The 14,956-nt window shown below is 43.9% G+C and overlaps 2 protein-coding genes across 10 annotated transcripts; both read left to right on the forward strand.

Moving 5' to 3' along the window:
- The first annotated feature begins 31 nt into the window (after positions 1-31).
- On the forward strand, positions 32-5,482 carry LOC119324139 (DNA (cytosine-5)-methyltransferase 1-like). 2 transcript variants are annotated; one of them, XM_037597905.1, is made up of 20 exons: positions 32-525; positions 608-704; positions 1,192-1,299; positions 1,382-1,513; positions 1,598-1,697; positions 2,153-2,307; positions 2,387-2,452; positions 2,534-2,746; positions 2,842-2,900; positions 2,978-3,044; positions 3,127-3,456; positions 3,540-3,608; positions 3,687-3,773; positions 3,843-3,930; positions 4,055-4,176; positions 4,252-4,356; positions 4,522-4,565; positions 4,657-4,726; positions 4,805-4,908; positions 4,999-5,482. In XM_037597905.1, the coding sequence occupies exons 1-20, from the start codon at positions 47-49 to the stop codon at positions 5,201-5,203; spliced, it is 2,700 nt and encodes an 899-aa protein (XP_037453802.1). In that variant the 5' UTR covers positions 32-46; the 3' UTR covers positions 5,204-5,482. The 2 variants fall into 2 exon arrangements, with proteins under 2 accessions (XP_037453802.1, XP_037453801.1); XM_037597904.1 differs by having other exon boundaries at positions 3,687-3,930.
- Positions 5,483-6,174: 692 nt separating this feature from the next.
- Positions 6,175-14,750, forward strand: LOC119324143. Of its 8 annotated transcripts, none has more exons than XM_037597912.1 (10): positions 6,175-6,297; positions 6,395-6,606; positions 7,828-7,938; positions 8,022-10,318; positions 11,072-11,144; positions 11,285-11,775; positions 11,869-11,964; positions 13,487-13,632; positions 13,922-14,025; positions 14,113-14,750. In XM_037597912.1, exons 1-6 carry the CDS (start codon positions 6,201-6,203, stop codon positions 11,432-11,434), a joined length of 2,940 nt encoding a protein of 979 aa, XP_037453809.1. In that variant the 5' UTR covers positions 6,175-6,200; the 3' UTR covers positions 11,435-11,775; positions 11,869-11,964; positions 13,487-13,632; positions 13,922-14,025; positions 14,113-14,750. The 8 variants fall into 8 exon arrangements, with proteins under 8 accessions (XP_037453809.1, XP_037453805.1, XP_037453806.1 ...); XM_037597908.1 differs by having other exon boundaries at positions 14,122-14,750; XM_037597909.1 differs by having other exon boundaries at positions 13,487-13,601; positions 14,122-14,750.
- Positions 14,751-14,956: the final 206 nt, after the last annotated feature.

Raw genomic sequence — 14,956 nt, forward strand, 5'->3', positions numbered from 1 at the left:
GACACTCCCCCGGAACCCTAGCCCGCCGGCCGCACGCGACCCAACCATGCCGCCGCCGAGCTCGCCGCCCTCGGCCGCCGCGCCCGCGCGGTCCTCCTCGCGCAAGCGCTCCGCCTCCGCCAAGGCCGCCGCGCCCGAGGAGGCCACGGTCACCAAGCGGCCCCGCAAGGGGACCACGTCCGGCAAGAAGAAGCCGCCGGCGCCCAAGGCCAAGAAGCAGCAGAAGGCCACCAAGGCGCCGCGGGAGAAGAAGGAGGAGAAGCCGGCGCCGGAGGACGAGGTGTGCGGGGAGGAGCCCGACGAGGAGGAGCTGGCCCTCGGGGAGGAGGACGAGCCCTCCGCCTCCGGCGAGCAGCAGCAGGCGGGGCAGGCGGCGGCGGCCAAGAGGCGCGTCGCGCAGCCGTCCAAGAAGGCCCGGAACGTCGCCGCCGGAGACAAGGAGCCCGAGTTCCTCGGCGAGCCCGTCCCCGCCGACGAGGCCCGCGCCAAGTGGCCCCAGCGCTACCAGCGCGGCTCGCCCAAGCGGTGCGTGCGCCGCCCGTCCCGGATCTGATCCCCGGCTTTACATTTTTCTTGGTTGTTGAGCCTTGTGTGTTTGCCCTCGCAGGCCCGAGGATGAGGAGGACATGAAGGCGCGCGTCCACTACCGCTCCGCCATGGTCGACGGCGTGGTCTACGCGCTCGGCGACGACGTCTACGTCATGGTAAAAGATCCACTCCGCCCCTTCTTACCATAAAAGTGTCTGCTTTCCTCCGTGAAACTGTACTTGGGTTCTGATGCTTGCCTCGTTCAACGGAGCACGACGGAAAGCCCTGTTTTTTTTTCATCAAAATAACAGTAATTGCTCCAATTGCATAGACTAGTTACTGCTAAGGCCTGACACACATAAAAATGCTCCTGATAGGATTTGAAACGGATGCACTCTAAAAAATACTCAGATTTTCTTACAAAATGTCTTTCCATTTCTGGCATTAAGATTTTTCTAATTATACAGTGGATGCTCTAAATGTTGCTTAACGTGGATCTGGTTGGCAAAGTTTGTACTACTTGTTTTCACATTGTTCTTCACTGTGAACTGAATTATTAGGCAGAAAATGTATAACAACCAGATAGTCAAGCTCTTGTAATTTTAACATCCTTCAGTAATCACTTCCTATCTTAAATTGTTATCTGTTTATTGCTATTTATAGGCTGGGGAAAACGAGGCTGATTACATTGGCCGAATAACCGAGTTTTTTGAGGGTGTTGACAAGACCAGCTACTTCACCTGTCGTTGGTTCTTCCGTCCAGAGGACACGGTGCGTATTGATTGACCATTGCTGTAGTATGCACTGTCTGTACTAATGCCTGGATAGCTTATGACTACCTGTTATCTTGCAGGTCATATCTAGAGCCAAATTTGTCAATGATCACACGCATGACCCAAAGCGTGTCTTTCTCTCCGAGGAAAAGAATGATAATCCACTTGACTGCATCATATCGAAGGTCAAGATAATCCGTGTTGATCCCAATGTAGGTGCCCCTGTTCAAAACTTTGTCAAGTGTTAACGTGCCATTTATACATTGTTTCTCACTGTATGTTCTCCTTGGTTTCAGATGGACCCAGCAGCCAAGGCCAAACTGGTGGCTCGCACTGACTTATACTATGACATGTCATACACTGTTGCTTATTCTACATTTGCTAACATCCCATCAGGTAATTGCAGTTTCTGTTATTGATCTGTGCATTGTGTGCTGCTGCTGCATGTTTCCCATAATGTTGTTTATATTTATTTTAGCTCCTCTACAGTTCATTGCAAGGGGTGCTTTGGTTTTTGGTTAACTTGTAAGCCTTGAAAAAAATAATAAAAAGATATTCTTTCACCATTCCTTGGTGATCGTAATCATGTCTGGTTCTGAGTTTTGTCACTTGAATGTGTATGTAACTTTCAACATATGTTGCTGAGCTAAAATTTCTATGATCCTCCAATGTTAAATCTAATCAAAGTTGTTAACTTGTGGTCTAAAAAATGATTACTTTATGACTAAATGGCTTATTAATGACAGATAAACTGGTTGACAGATTCACTCCTAGAATTTAAACAATTGATTTGCCCCTGTATTCTTCCATCTTATGATCAATATTCACTTTGCAATTTGCATATTCTGTAGACACCACAGAGAATTCTGGTATTTCTACTGATGCTGATTCAGAGAATGGGGCCCCAGTAAAAACGGCATCCCTCCTTGACCTGTATTCTGGTTGTGGTGGAATGTCAACAGGGCTGTGCTTGGGTTCAGCGCTTGCTGGCCTGAAACTTGAAACAGTAATAAGCCTGCCCAACATTTTGTTTAAGACTGTTTTTGTCATTTCTCAGCACTAACTCTTCTATTTCTTCTTTATAGAAATGGGCTGTTGACCTGAACAGCTTTGCATGCAAGAGCCTTAAATATAACCATCCCAAAACAGAGGTGCGGCTTCTAAATTTCATTCTTAGATTCTAGTATTTGTTCTTTAGACCTGGTATGAAAGATCTTTATCTCTGATTGTAGGTTCGAAATGAAAAAGCCGAGGATTTTCTTGCACTTCTTAAGGAATGGGCAATTCTATGTGACAAATATGTCCATAGCAATGATTCTGATGCGGCAGAACCTGTTGAGGAAGAGGAAGCTGATGAGCCTCTTGGAAAGGATGAGTTTGTGGTTGAAAAGCTACTTGAGATCTGCTATGGTGGCACGGGGAGGAAAAATGGAATCCATTTTAAGGTGCTAATGCATTCTCTTTGGCCTTCCCCTCGTGGTAGTGTTAATACTTGCGGTTTTTATGCATAGATCAATTTATCTAATATAATCTGTTACAGGTTCAATGGAAAGGATATGGCCCAGAAGAGGATACCTGGGAGCCCATAGAAAACCTGAGGTAGGTACCTCATTTGCTGTATGCTCACAGCATTTTAATTTCAGTTTGCAGTGCACTGACTTTTGTTTTGTACCTAGTGACTGCCCATTGAAAATTAAAGAGTTTGTGCAAGAAGGGTACAGGCGAAACATTCTACCCCAGCCTGTGAGTAACTTTGTTTCTCTCAGTTTTTTGGTTCAACTCCAGATTGTCTGATTCCATTTACTTGTGCTGTCAAAATCCACAGGGTCAGGTTGATGTTATTTGTGGTGGCCCGCCCTGCCAAGGGATAAGTGGGTTCAACCGATTTAGAAACCGTGACAACCCTTTGGAAGACGAGAAAAATCAACAAATGGTTACCTATATGGACATTGTCTCTTACCTGCAACCAAAGTTTGTCCTGATGGAGAATGTGGTGGACATTCTGAAATTTGCTGATGGCTATCTTGGTAGATATGCATTGAGCCGTCTTGTATCTCTGAACTACCAAGCCCGCCTTGGAATGATGGTAGCTGGTTGCTACGGGCTTCCTCAGTTCAGAATGCGGGTGTTCCTTTGGGGAGCTCTCCCAACCATGGTTTGTTCTGTTTCTTTGTCACTATAAATTTCTGCTACAAATATGTTGCCTCATGGAGTGACCTGACGTATTTTGCCTGCCAGGTCCTCCCAAAGTATCCTCTCCCTACTCATGATGTAGTAGTACGTGGTGGTGCTCCAAATGCTTTCTCGGTAAGTCTGATCACAAATTTAATGAAATGATGAATTGGGAGAACTGTAAATCTGCTGACTAGCTTGTTTCATTTGCAGCAAAGCATTGTTGCATATGATGAGACGCAAAGACCGACCTTGAAGAAAGCTCTCCTTCTTGGTGATGCCATTTCAGATTTGCCCAAGGCAAGTGCCTTTCTTCCCTTGTTCATTTCTTCCTCTTCTACATTTGTTCTAACATCCATTATTATGCAGGTAGACAACTATCAACCTCATGAGGTAATTGAATATGGTGGTCAACCCAAGACTGACTTCCAGCGCTACATACGACTTAGTCGTAAAGGTAATACATATAGCTCTACCAATAATATGAATTTCATCTTCTTTGCATTGTAAACGGCCTTTCCCTTTTCATTTCAGATCTTAGTTTCTGTCTTATGCCTGAATTTTGTTCTTGCTGCTTCCAGATATGTTGGACTATTCATTTGGTGATGCCACTTGTCCTGAAGAAGGAAAGCTCTTGGACCACCAGCCTTTGAGGCTAAACCAAGATGACTATGACCGCGTCCAGCAGATTCCGATAAAGAAGGTAGGTGACCGAATAGTTTCAGTGCTTGTTCTCCCCCTTTGCCTTCTGTGTGACCATGCTGGACCTGTCTTCCAGGGAGCGAATTTCCGTGACTTGCCAGGAGTCAAGGTCGGAGCGAATAACATTGTGGAGTGGGATCCAGAAGTTGAGCGTGTCTACCTCAAGTCCGGCAAACCTTTGGTACAGATTCCACTGCCTAATTCCTTTTTGAATGTTTGTATGCTGGTGCAAATTCTGTTACATAACCTAGGATGCTACCTGAACATAGGAGTATAGGACAATTGCTGCTAGTAATGAAAGTTACAATGTACAATTGCTTAAATGCTAGCTTGTTCATGTGCACAGGTTCCTGACTATGCAATGTCCTTCATCAAGGGCAGATCACCAAAGTAAGTGCCTCTGAATGTCTTCTTTCATCTCTCCATTTCTCCAACTGTACATCTTATGTTACTCACACAATGCGTTATGATGTTTTTGCAGGCCGTTCGGTCGGTTGTGGTGGGATGAGACAGTTCCCACGGTGGTGACTAGAGCAGAGCCGCACAACCAGGTCAGTTTTGGCGCAACTTCCAATGCCGTCAGCAATCAGTTTTGTGCTTGTTGCTTAGTTTGTTTGTGCTGCCCGCAGATCATACTGCACCCGAATCAGGGACGTGTTTTGACTGTCCGTGAGAACGCAAGGCTGCAGGGTTTCCCTGACTACTACCGGATGTACGGTCCCATGAAGGAGAAGTAAGTTCCTCTATGCTGTTGAAAATTGAAAACTGAAACCATTGCGAAAAACTGGAGACAGAAACTGAAACATCTCGATTATGGTTGCAGGTACATCCAAGTCGGCAATGCGGTGGCGGTCCCTGTTGCAAGGGCACTGGGCTACTCCTTGGGCCGAGCATACCAGGGTGAGGTGGATGCGGGGTATGATGCGCTCTTTGTTCTCCCTGACAGCTTCACCAACATCGGGCAGACCGGTGCGAGGGCGAGGGCCTCCTCCGTTGGCACCCCTGCGGGCGAGGTTGTCGAGCAGTAGAGCAGAGCCTATCTTCTGTTGTGTTATGTGGGGTGGGGGTTCTAGTCTAGTCCATTTGTCGCGGGAACTAAATTGCTGCAGCATGTAAGGATTGCTCGAGTTGTTGCTGTGTGTCAGCTGGTTGAACTTGTGATCGTTGAGATCCTTGGTTCTAGATGAAGAAACTAGTAGTAGTATGTTGTTGCATTGTTGCTACCCATTGACAATTATTATTGTCTGTTGCTCCATCACTGGAATTGGTCTGGTGTATGTGGGATTTGTCTATTTGCTGGAGATTTACTGGCAGTTATGTTATTCTAAGCTCAAATTGTAGATTTGGGCATGGAATAATGGTTGATTAGTACTCCCTTTACAAAGAAACATAAAAGTGTTTAGATGACTACTTTAGTGATCTAAACATTTATATTTCTTTATGGAGGGAGTACAAAGTTAATGTAGGGGATTCACACATGTTGATGGGTGTGTTGTAATCCTTTTCAGCTGCACTTAGTCAAATCATGTCTAACATAACTGTATGAAAAGAAAGAATAAAAAAGGTGCAAAAAAAAGTCTTCTGCTTTTTAAAATATATGGGTAAAAAAAGAGAGAAAACATCAGAGGGAGAGAAAACATTTAGCAAATTTTCTATTTGAAACAACATTATGCTTTATCTAAAAAATGGGAAAACACACCACGGTCGATAGGTCACATGCCTCTTGCAGATAAAGCATAACTGTGATCCCAGGGGTCGTCTTCTCCGGCGAATCAACCATTTTAATCGGGAACTCTATCGCCGAGTCATCGATTTTTTAATTTAAAACGAAGTTACACAAAGGACATCATGTGTACAGCAATTATGAAGGGAACACAATAGACAATACAGTAAAAATTCAACAAAATGCAAAACGGTTAATAAAACTTGCAGAAAACCATACACATACTAGTAGAAATCTGATGTACCAGGACAAAGAAGGGAACATTTTGCAGTTTTGCCCCTCAAACTCCTCCGGGTCTCTCAATGCCGCCCCGCTCCGGTCGCCGCCTCGCCGCCCACTGGCACTGGGTCGTCGACGCCCTCGCCGGCGACGAGGCCCTCGACTTCTCCCTCATCCAAGGTAACACCAGACCCTAAGAGGATCCATTGCGTACCCCGTTCGCCTCGACCGGCGCCTTCGGTCATCTCACCTAGGGTTAGCTATCGGTGCTCCGCAGCGCTGGTGGGCGCCTCGCCGGAGCCCCTCGCGGGCGCGCCGGAGGCAACGCGGGAGAGGTTCGCGCTCCGATGCCTGCGGGAGGTCGCCTCCGTCGCCGCCCAGGGCGAGGTCCCGGTTGCTGCGGCGGCGGCGGCGGCGGGGGGCGGGACGATGCTTAGGGTTGATGCCACCCGCTCCTGCGAGGAGTTGCTGCTCGAGCTACTCGGACAGGTATGCAGCGTGCACTCGTTCTGGTTGTTCAGAACTTCAGATTTCTGATTTACCTTCTGTCACTGAAGTAATATCTGCGTAGTGGAGTGGTTGAAGTTTCATTCATCCAGGTGGACAATTCAAGATGCAACATACCGTCGCTGCATTTACTACTCAGTGATGTTGCTAGTTGAATTAAATTCTGCCCAGATCCTGATGCAAACTCAACCGGAAATCATAATCTTGATTACTTCTTGCAAATCATACACTCATTCAGACTTGATTCTCCCAATGGCCAAAGTGTGTAGCCCTTGCAGTTAAAAGTTGGAGATGACAGGCTACACTGTACAGCAATTGATCCCATGGATAGTCCTGCTTACTTAATTTTTTTGTGCGCGGTACACTGAATCATAAAGTGATTGTGTCTAGCGACAATAGCTGTGAACATAACATGGGAAGACCTTGTATATTGTTTGTACTCTGTAATAACATTTGTATATTAAGGGCTCAAAATATGGCAGCATTCTAAATTCTGACTGGCATCTCATTGCTGGTATTTTAGTCAAATAGTAGTGGGCTCTTGTGTTCTCTGTGGAGAACTTATCTGCTTCTACCTGATGAGTTGTTCACTGATCCATTGCTATAGTTCACCAATGTTGCTATGCTAGATGATGTTATTATTTGGGCTCATGTTTTCTTGTGATATGAAATATGATATATCCCTATCAATTATGTCTCAAGTCCTGCCAAGTGCCAATGGTATTCTAGCTACTCCATCCGTTTCTAAATATAAGTCTTTTTAGAGGTTCCACTACAGACTACATACGGAGCAAAATGAGTGAACCCACACTCTAAAGTATGTCTATATACATCCGTATGTAGTCTATAGTGGAATCTCTAAAAAGACTTATATTTAGGAACGGAGGGAGTAGTTATACATTTACGATGTCCCCAAAGGTCAAAACAGCATCACTTTACAGATTAATACATTCTTCAATTTGTGGAAGGAGCAGGGATGTGGTGGATGCCATGTTAGATACTTGCATCAGATAATTATGCATGTGTTCTAATGGCTACACTTTTTTTGTGTGTGTGTGACTAAGCTCTCCTATATTTTGGCAAAATAATCATCATATGTTTTGGTGTCTTTAATGTGTGGAAGCTAATACATGCTGCAGTTTAGTTAGTGCCTAGATGTTTATCTTCTTGAGGTTTTGCTTTACATGAATGTAACATCTGCAGGTTGGTAGTTCAGGAAGCTTGGAGAAAGATATGGTTCTGCCTTTTATCAAGGATATCCAAAAGTTTATATGTACCAAAACACCGGCTTTACCAGAAACTTCTTTTGAGTTGGTATGTGAAAACAGTTATTCTCAAAACTGTAAATAAAAATGCACTCGATTCACGTATGATTAAGCTTCTCGTTTTATGTTCAGCTTAGAGAAGTGAACCCAGAGATCGCATCTATGGTCCCACCGTCCCCAATGGAGCAGGGTGGCAAGAACAATGACAATGACCGGTCGTTCTGCAGCATCAACCCTGATCATGTAAATACAGAGAGGCATGGGTGCCATACAGATAGTTCTGATTTTCAGCGACAGAAGGATCCTATGGAGCGAACTCCAGATTTGCATGAACCATCTAGGCTGCACAATAGGTGTTACGATCGCCCTCAAGAAGATACCATTGGTGCCATTGGTGTCAGTGTCAGACCCGCACAAACGAGTCCTAGTAAAGATAGTAGAAACATGTCCATTGCAACTGAGCCTGCTTCAGCTAGCTGCAGTGGTGCTTTGGTCCGAAGTAATACTGAACTTATGTCAAAGCAGGATGCGGTGGAGACTACCATGTCCCAAGAAAAGAGTCCAACTACCATTCTTCAACGAGAATCCTGTGGAGACAAGTACAGAAATCCATGCCGCGATAATGATGGAGAGAGACCACATGGTCATGACACCAGCATTCATTTATCAAAGAAACTCAGTCATGAAGGATTGATCATGCAGGCTATGGTGGCTCTAGATTCTGAGAGAGCTGATGCTTTGCGGACAAATATATCTGAAACAAATCACTTGCCTGAGTTTGTTTCTGCAGATGTTACAGGCATGATGACAGAATTACATGGCAGAAAAACTCAAAGGAATTCACCACAACATGACAGTGGCGAGACAGCAGTTCAAGTTATGGATGATGGTAGTGCCAGGATTCAGCCAGTGGAAAAGGATCCTGGTCATAATGAACTGAATCTGCAAACTGCTGGTGTTTTACCTTCTGTAAGCTGCAACAGGGCTGTTCAAGGAGATAAATCTGAAACCAACCTTCAACAAGAGAATGCTACAGGGCATTCTAAAATATTTGAGGAGAAGAATGGCGATAAGGCTCATCTCGAGGTCAGTTGTGCTGACAAAGCTAATCCAGCACTACTTGATGATGTCAGCATCTTGGAAAATAATACATCCGGTGGTAGGCAGACTGCTCTAGATTCTCCTTGCTGCAATGTGCCGTCCTCTAGTCAGGATAAAGATGCCAATCGTGCCATCAAGGGCCTTACGGAGCAAGATTTGTGCATAAAATGTGGTAAAGATGGACAGTTGCTGAAATGTAGCAGCTGCTCATTAGCCGCCCATGATGGCTGTTTTGGTTCACCAGTGACTTTTGATGCTTCTGGCCAGTTTCATTGCCCTGTATGCTTCTATACTAAAGCTACCGAAGCATATCAAAAGGCTAAAAAAGCTTATTTGGAAGCTAGGAAGAACCTATCTGCTTTCCTTGGCACAAAGCAATTCCCAAAGCTACATGAACAATCTACTGTAAAACAACAAACAGCTACCAACAACAAGGATCACTTGAATGAGTGTAATACATCCAAAAGGCAAGGTAACCATCAATCTGAAGCGGATAATCTTTCTCATATGGATGAAGAACCTAGTCAGCAGAGGAATAAGCAGAGAACTAATGATACAAGTGTTGCGTGTCCTGAGGATCAGTTGAATGGGTGTAATACATTCGAAAGGCAAGGTAACCATCAGTCTGAAGCTGACAACCTTTCTCATACGGATGAAGAACCTGGTGAGCAGAGGAAGAAGCAGAAAACAAATGATACAAGTGATGCATGTCCCAAGGAGGATCAGTTGAATGGGTGTAATACTTCCGAAAGGCAAGGTAACAATAAGTCTGATGCATATAACCTTTCTCATAAGGATCTAGAACCTGGTCAGCAGAGGAAGAAGCAGAAGACAAATGCGACAAGTGATGCTTGTCGTGAGGAGGTAGTCACTGAAAAGGCATCTTTTGGTCTGAATTCTAATATTGCACCAAATAAAGATTCTGTACTCCAAAATAAAAGAAAACAAGTTCATGTTACAGAGCATGAGCAGTCTGTGGAAAATGCAGAAGCCCATGAAGATGGTAACGGCAATTCATTTTGTGAACCGCAACATTCATCTCAGAACAGGTGTAGTCCTGTTGTCAGTCAGAATGTTGAGGCTGATAAACATGTCAGTCTTACAACTTCTCATGAGTGTGAAAGTTCCGATGAAATAGAAGCTACGTCTTCAAATGATTCTGGCAAGCAGTCGTCACCCCCTTGGCGAAACATGAGACACCACAAAGCAAAATTTCAAGAAAGGGAGACTGTAGTATCAAAAAATTCTAAAAAGGCATTGGGATGCCAGGATCAGCACATGCCTTCACCATCAAGAAAACGGAAGTGTGCATATCCACCCAAGCGTTAGTAAGTGTTATGACGGTGCTTCATAAACACTTCTTTTCCTGATTCTATTCTTTGGTTTAATTAAAAATGTCTTTGAGACTGATTAACCTAGAATTAAGTGACATTGAACATCTTTTTGGACTTGTGATAAATAGAGTTGTAGGGTGGATGTTTATGAGATCAAACCTACTGAGTCCCAGTGCTCTTGCACAAGCACTTTCTATTATTCGAAGTTCTTAGTTCAACACCATAGATAGTATGGTGCTAATTAGCTTCATGATGATCGAAACTTTAGGAGATGTTGTATCTCTAGAGGAAGTGGCAACTCTATGTCATGATATTGATACAAGGGTAAGTTGCCTCTGTATTCATGGTTAATTTCAAGTTCAAGAGCTTTCGAGAACTCATGGTCAGAATGAAGTTACATACGGGATAGTGAAGTGAAGACTGTAGTTAACTGAATATGGTACTGAATGCTGGCATATATTAAGGCACGTTATTATTTTAAAGCTGTTTTGCACAAGCACAACTGGGCATTACTCTCGTCTGTGAGAGAATGCCTGCATTAACATAATCTGCACACATAGAATGGTAGTGGAAATGTATATTTTGCTATTTTTTCCTCATACTTCATTTAGAGTACTAATGTTTCTTAGCACAGAGTTCTATTCGGATGTTTTCCAGTTATTGTGAAATTCTCTGTATTTTGAAGTGTACAATTTAATAGCGTTTGTTTTTGCAATTCCAAAAACTGAGCCATATCTGTCTTTGCAGCTGTAATTCTCTTGCACCAGCTGGAAGGCGCTCAAAGCTCTGTTGGACAGAAGAAGAAGAGCAAGCTTTGAGGGTAAGCATACCCACCCCAGGCTGTTAAATTCATTACTTATGCTGAAATCTTGCACGACTGAACTTTCCTTGTTACCAACGTGTATGTACTCGTGTCCTTGCTGGCATACTAACATCAATTCATTGGCTATTCTGGCTCAGGATGCAATGTTAAAATTCACCCCAAAGGACGATGGGCTAATTCCATGGATTCAGATATTAAAATATGGCAGGAATGTGTTTCACAAGGCACGCCTCCCGAGTGATCTGAGAGTCAAATGGAGGAATATGAAGAAGAAATCAGACTCCTAGTATTGACTGGCCATCTGACACCTTATGCAGCAATTGTGCCATGCTTGCCTAACCCATTATTAACCTCCTCAAGCTAGCCACTTGTTCATCGGACACCTAATGTAGCAAAGGAGCAAGATGAGGAGGAGCTGGTGCTGCAGGTGGATATCACCTCGTCCTCGGGGGAGCAGCAGGAGTGGACGGAGCACGCGGCGGGCAAGGAGGCGCGTGGTGCAGCCGACCAAGAAGGCCAGGAACGCGTCTGGTGGTGACAAGGAGCCTGATTTCCTCGGCGAGCCCTTCAACGCCGATGAGGCGTGCACCAAGTGGCCACAACGCTACCAGCGAGGCCCTGCAAAGAGGTATGTACGCCGGTATCTGTCCCGGATCTGCTCTCTGGCTTTTCCCTTCGGTGGGTGGTCTTGTGTTGATGAACCATGTGCGTTGTTGCATAGGCCAGATGAGGAGGAGGACGTCATGGCGCGGTGCCAATACCGCTCTGCCAAGGTTGACGACGTAGTCTACGCGCTGGCGACGACGACTATGTCATGGTAACAGATCTACTCTGCATCTCCTGTTCCCTGCCTTTCTTCTACCAGAAAAACTCCCTGCATTTCCTGATTGCAAAATAAGTGTATCTGCAGGCTATCTATGCCATGACTGGTTGCAAGCCTGTTAAACGTGCCTGCTCACTAGCTTAGCGTGTTCTCCCTGAACTTCAAATACACCGAGGAAGTCTGCTTTCCTCCGTGAAACTCATGTACTTGTATTCTGTTGCTTCGTTTGTTCAATGTAGCACGGGGGAAACCCTTGTTTTTGTAAAATAATGGTAATTGCTCCGCTTGCATAGAGTAGCTACTGTTTACATCTGTATACAGATGGCTTGCCACATGCATAAAAATGCTCCAGATAGGATTTGAAACGGGGTAGTTTAGAACATTTGGATTTTCTTACAAAGGCCCTATTCATTTCTGGCATTACGATTTTTCTGATTGTATGATGGATGCTCTAAATGTTGCTTAACCTGGACCTAACTTGCAAAGTTAGTAGTACTTGTTTACACCCTGTTCTTCACTGCAAACTTGCATGAATCTATGGCTCTTTATCCAAAAAGTTCCACTTGGATTAAAATGCGTAATGACCAGATAGTTGAGCTCTTATATTGCTATCACTCTTTAATAATCACTGCCTATCTTAAATCGTTATTTTCTTTTGCCATTCACAAGCTGGGGAAAATGAGGCTGATTACATTGGCTGAATAACTGAGTTCTTTGAGGGTACCAACGGGTGCCACTGCTTTAGGATGCGTTTGGTTGAAGGTGTCGTATGAATGGGTTGGGACCGTTCAATTTTTTTGGGATTGAACCATTCAATTCATGTGTTTGGCTGAATATAAGTGGTGAGCTAATTATTTAGGACGGGACCACCAGTCATGCTCACATAGTCATGCATGCAAAGGGTGGCCATTTGATTCGACCGATTTGGTTGGGTGGAACGGTTCAGCATCTTCATGGCATATTCTCTTTTTTTGGCTCGAACCATTCATGTGCTTTATAACCAAACATGTCTATTTTCTGAACGATCCCAACCCATTCATGACCGCCCTTGCAACCAAACGCACCTTACATGTCGTTGGTTCTTCGTCCAGAGGACAAGGTGCGTATTGATTAAGCATTGTGGTAGTATGCACTGTCTGTACTAGATAGCATAGAACTAATGGAAAATTCGAATCTGAACCCGAGCTCATCTGCAAATACTAAATTTTTTTAAAAAATTCCAAAAAAATTTGGGGTGGTGGACAATTTGATGCGTGAGGTACGCTCCAATTTTTAAAACATTTGGACTTCTGTGCAGCTCTCAGCAAAAAAGATAAATCGGAGGTCTGTAAAAATGTGTACTGTTCATATACTGTTCTGGTCTGATTTGTCTTTTTTGCTGAGAGCTGCACAGAAGTCCAAATGTTATGAAAATTGGAGCGTACCTCACGCATCAAATTGTCTACCACCCAAATTTTTTTTGGAATTTTTTGATTTTTTTTGAATATTTTACTAATGTTTTTTTGACCGGGTGCAGATGCACCCGGGCACCGAAACGCCGCTCTCAGGTGATATCCAGAACCAAGCTTGTCCAAATGCAGGTGTCTTTCTCCGTGAGGAAAGAATGATAATGTGCTCTACTGCATCCGAATGTAGGTGTACATGTTCAAAACACGCGCATGCGTAAGCCCACACACACATACATTAGTATTTGATTTGGTGAGATGTTAATAGTCATTAGCTGAATATATAATATGATTTGGTAAGATTCACCAAATCTTGCACTTTAAGTGTATATGTATTGAGTCAATGAGTACTAATTTAATACATATCATCAAATCAAATAAACACAATATATAAATATATTAATTCACTTATTGGCTATTAATTTCAATAAATTCACCAAATCTTGTACTTTAATGTGGTGAATCAGCTATAAAAAGCCTTGCCCATTTTGTTTGTTCTCCTCCAGAACTCACAAATCACACAACGACCGACAACAAACACTGCAACTAGTTAAGATGAGGGCTACACAGGCGTTGCTCCTGGCCCTCGCCTTACTCATGCTAGCATCAGGTACTCATTTGTTCTTGTAATACATTTCTGCACAGTTTCATCCGACGAATAATGGCCATGTTGTGACCATCCTTTTTCTTCGTGGAGATTTTGCAGATGTGGTAACGGAGGCGTCGATGGATGGCGGCGTTAAAATCTTGAGGTGTGCGGCAACCAATATACCATCACCACAGCCATGTGACAACTTCACTTGCGAACTCGCATGCTTCAACCTTATAAAGTTACCCAAGCAAGGCAAGTGTACCGATTTCGGGTGCAAGTGCATGCTATGCGAATACACCCCTCCAGCTAAGATGGATGACATGTTCAATGGAATGATGCGAGGAAATCGAAAATGGTGTAGCAGCAAGGTTGTTCACTAATAATCGACGTATTTTGAAGAATGATGGATTTGATCTAGCTTCCTGAATGGTCTAAAATTGTGAAGCTGTTGCTACATAATGTTTATGTGTACTTTCTTGGGGCATATTTATGTTAGAATATTTGGGCTTGGCCCAATGGTCTCGGGTCCCAATGGACCTGAATTGAAAATAATAATTTAGAAAATTCAAAAAGAGTAAAAAATTCCTGAAGCCTTTTGGAATCAAACATGATCAGGTATTACACTCGGCGCGAAAAGTTTTGTGAAGGAATAGTTTCGAGCCTTTGCCTGACTCCATGGCCAAGAAAACAAAATTGTGAGTACAAAAAGTGTGAATAGTAACTTCTATATAGTGTTGATTTTTTTCCGCCTAGAATATCATGACAGTCATTCATTCTCGAAACGTTTCACATGAGTGTAACACCCGATCATGTTTGGTTCCAAAAAGTTTCAGGATTTTTTGATTCTTTTTGATATATTTTTTCAATTCGATGTATTGGCACCCGAGACCCAAAGATCACCTTCAAGTCTCCCAGGTGTCGCTCCTGGCCCTCGCCTTGCTCATGGTGG

Source organism: Triticum dicoccoides, chromosome 6B (genome assembly GCF_002162155.2).
Source record: "Triticum dicoccoides isolate Atlit2015 ecotype Zavitan chromosome 6B, WEW_v2.0, whole genome shotgun sequence".
Classification (NCBI taxonomy): Eukaryota; Viridiplantae; Streptophyta; class Magnoliopsida; order Poales; family Poaceae; genus Triticum; species Triticum dicoccoides.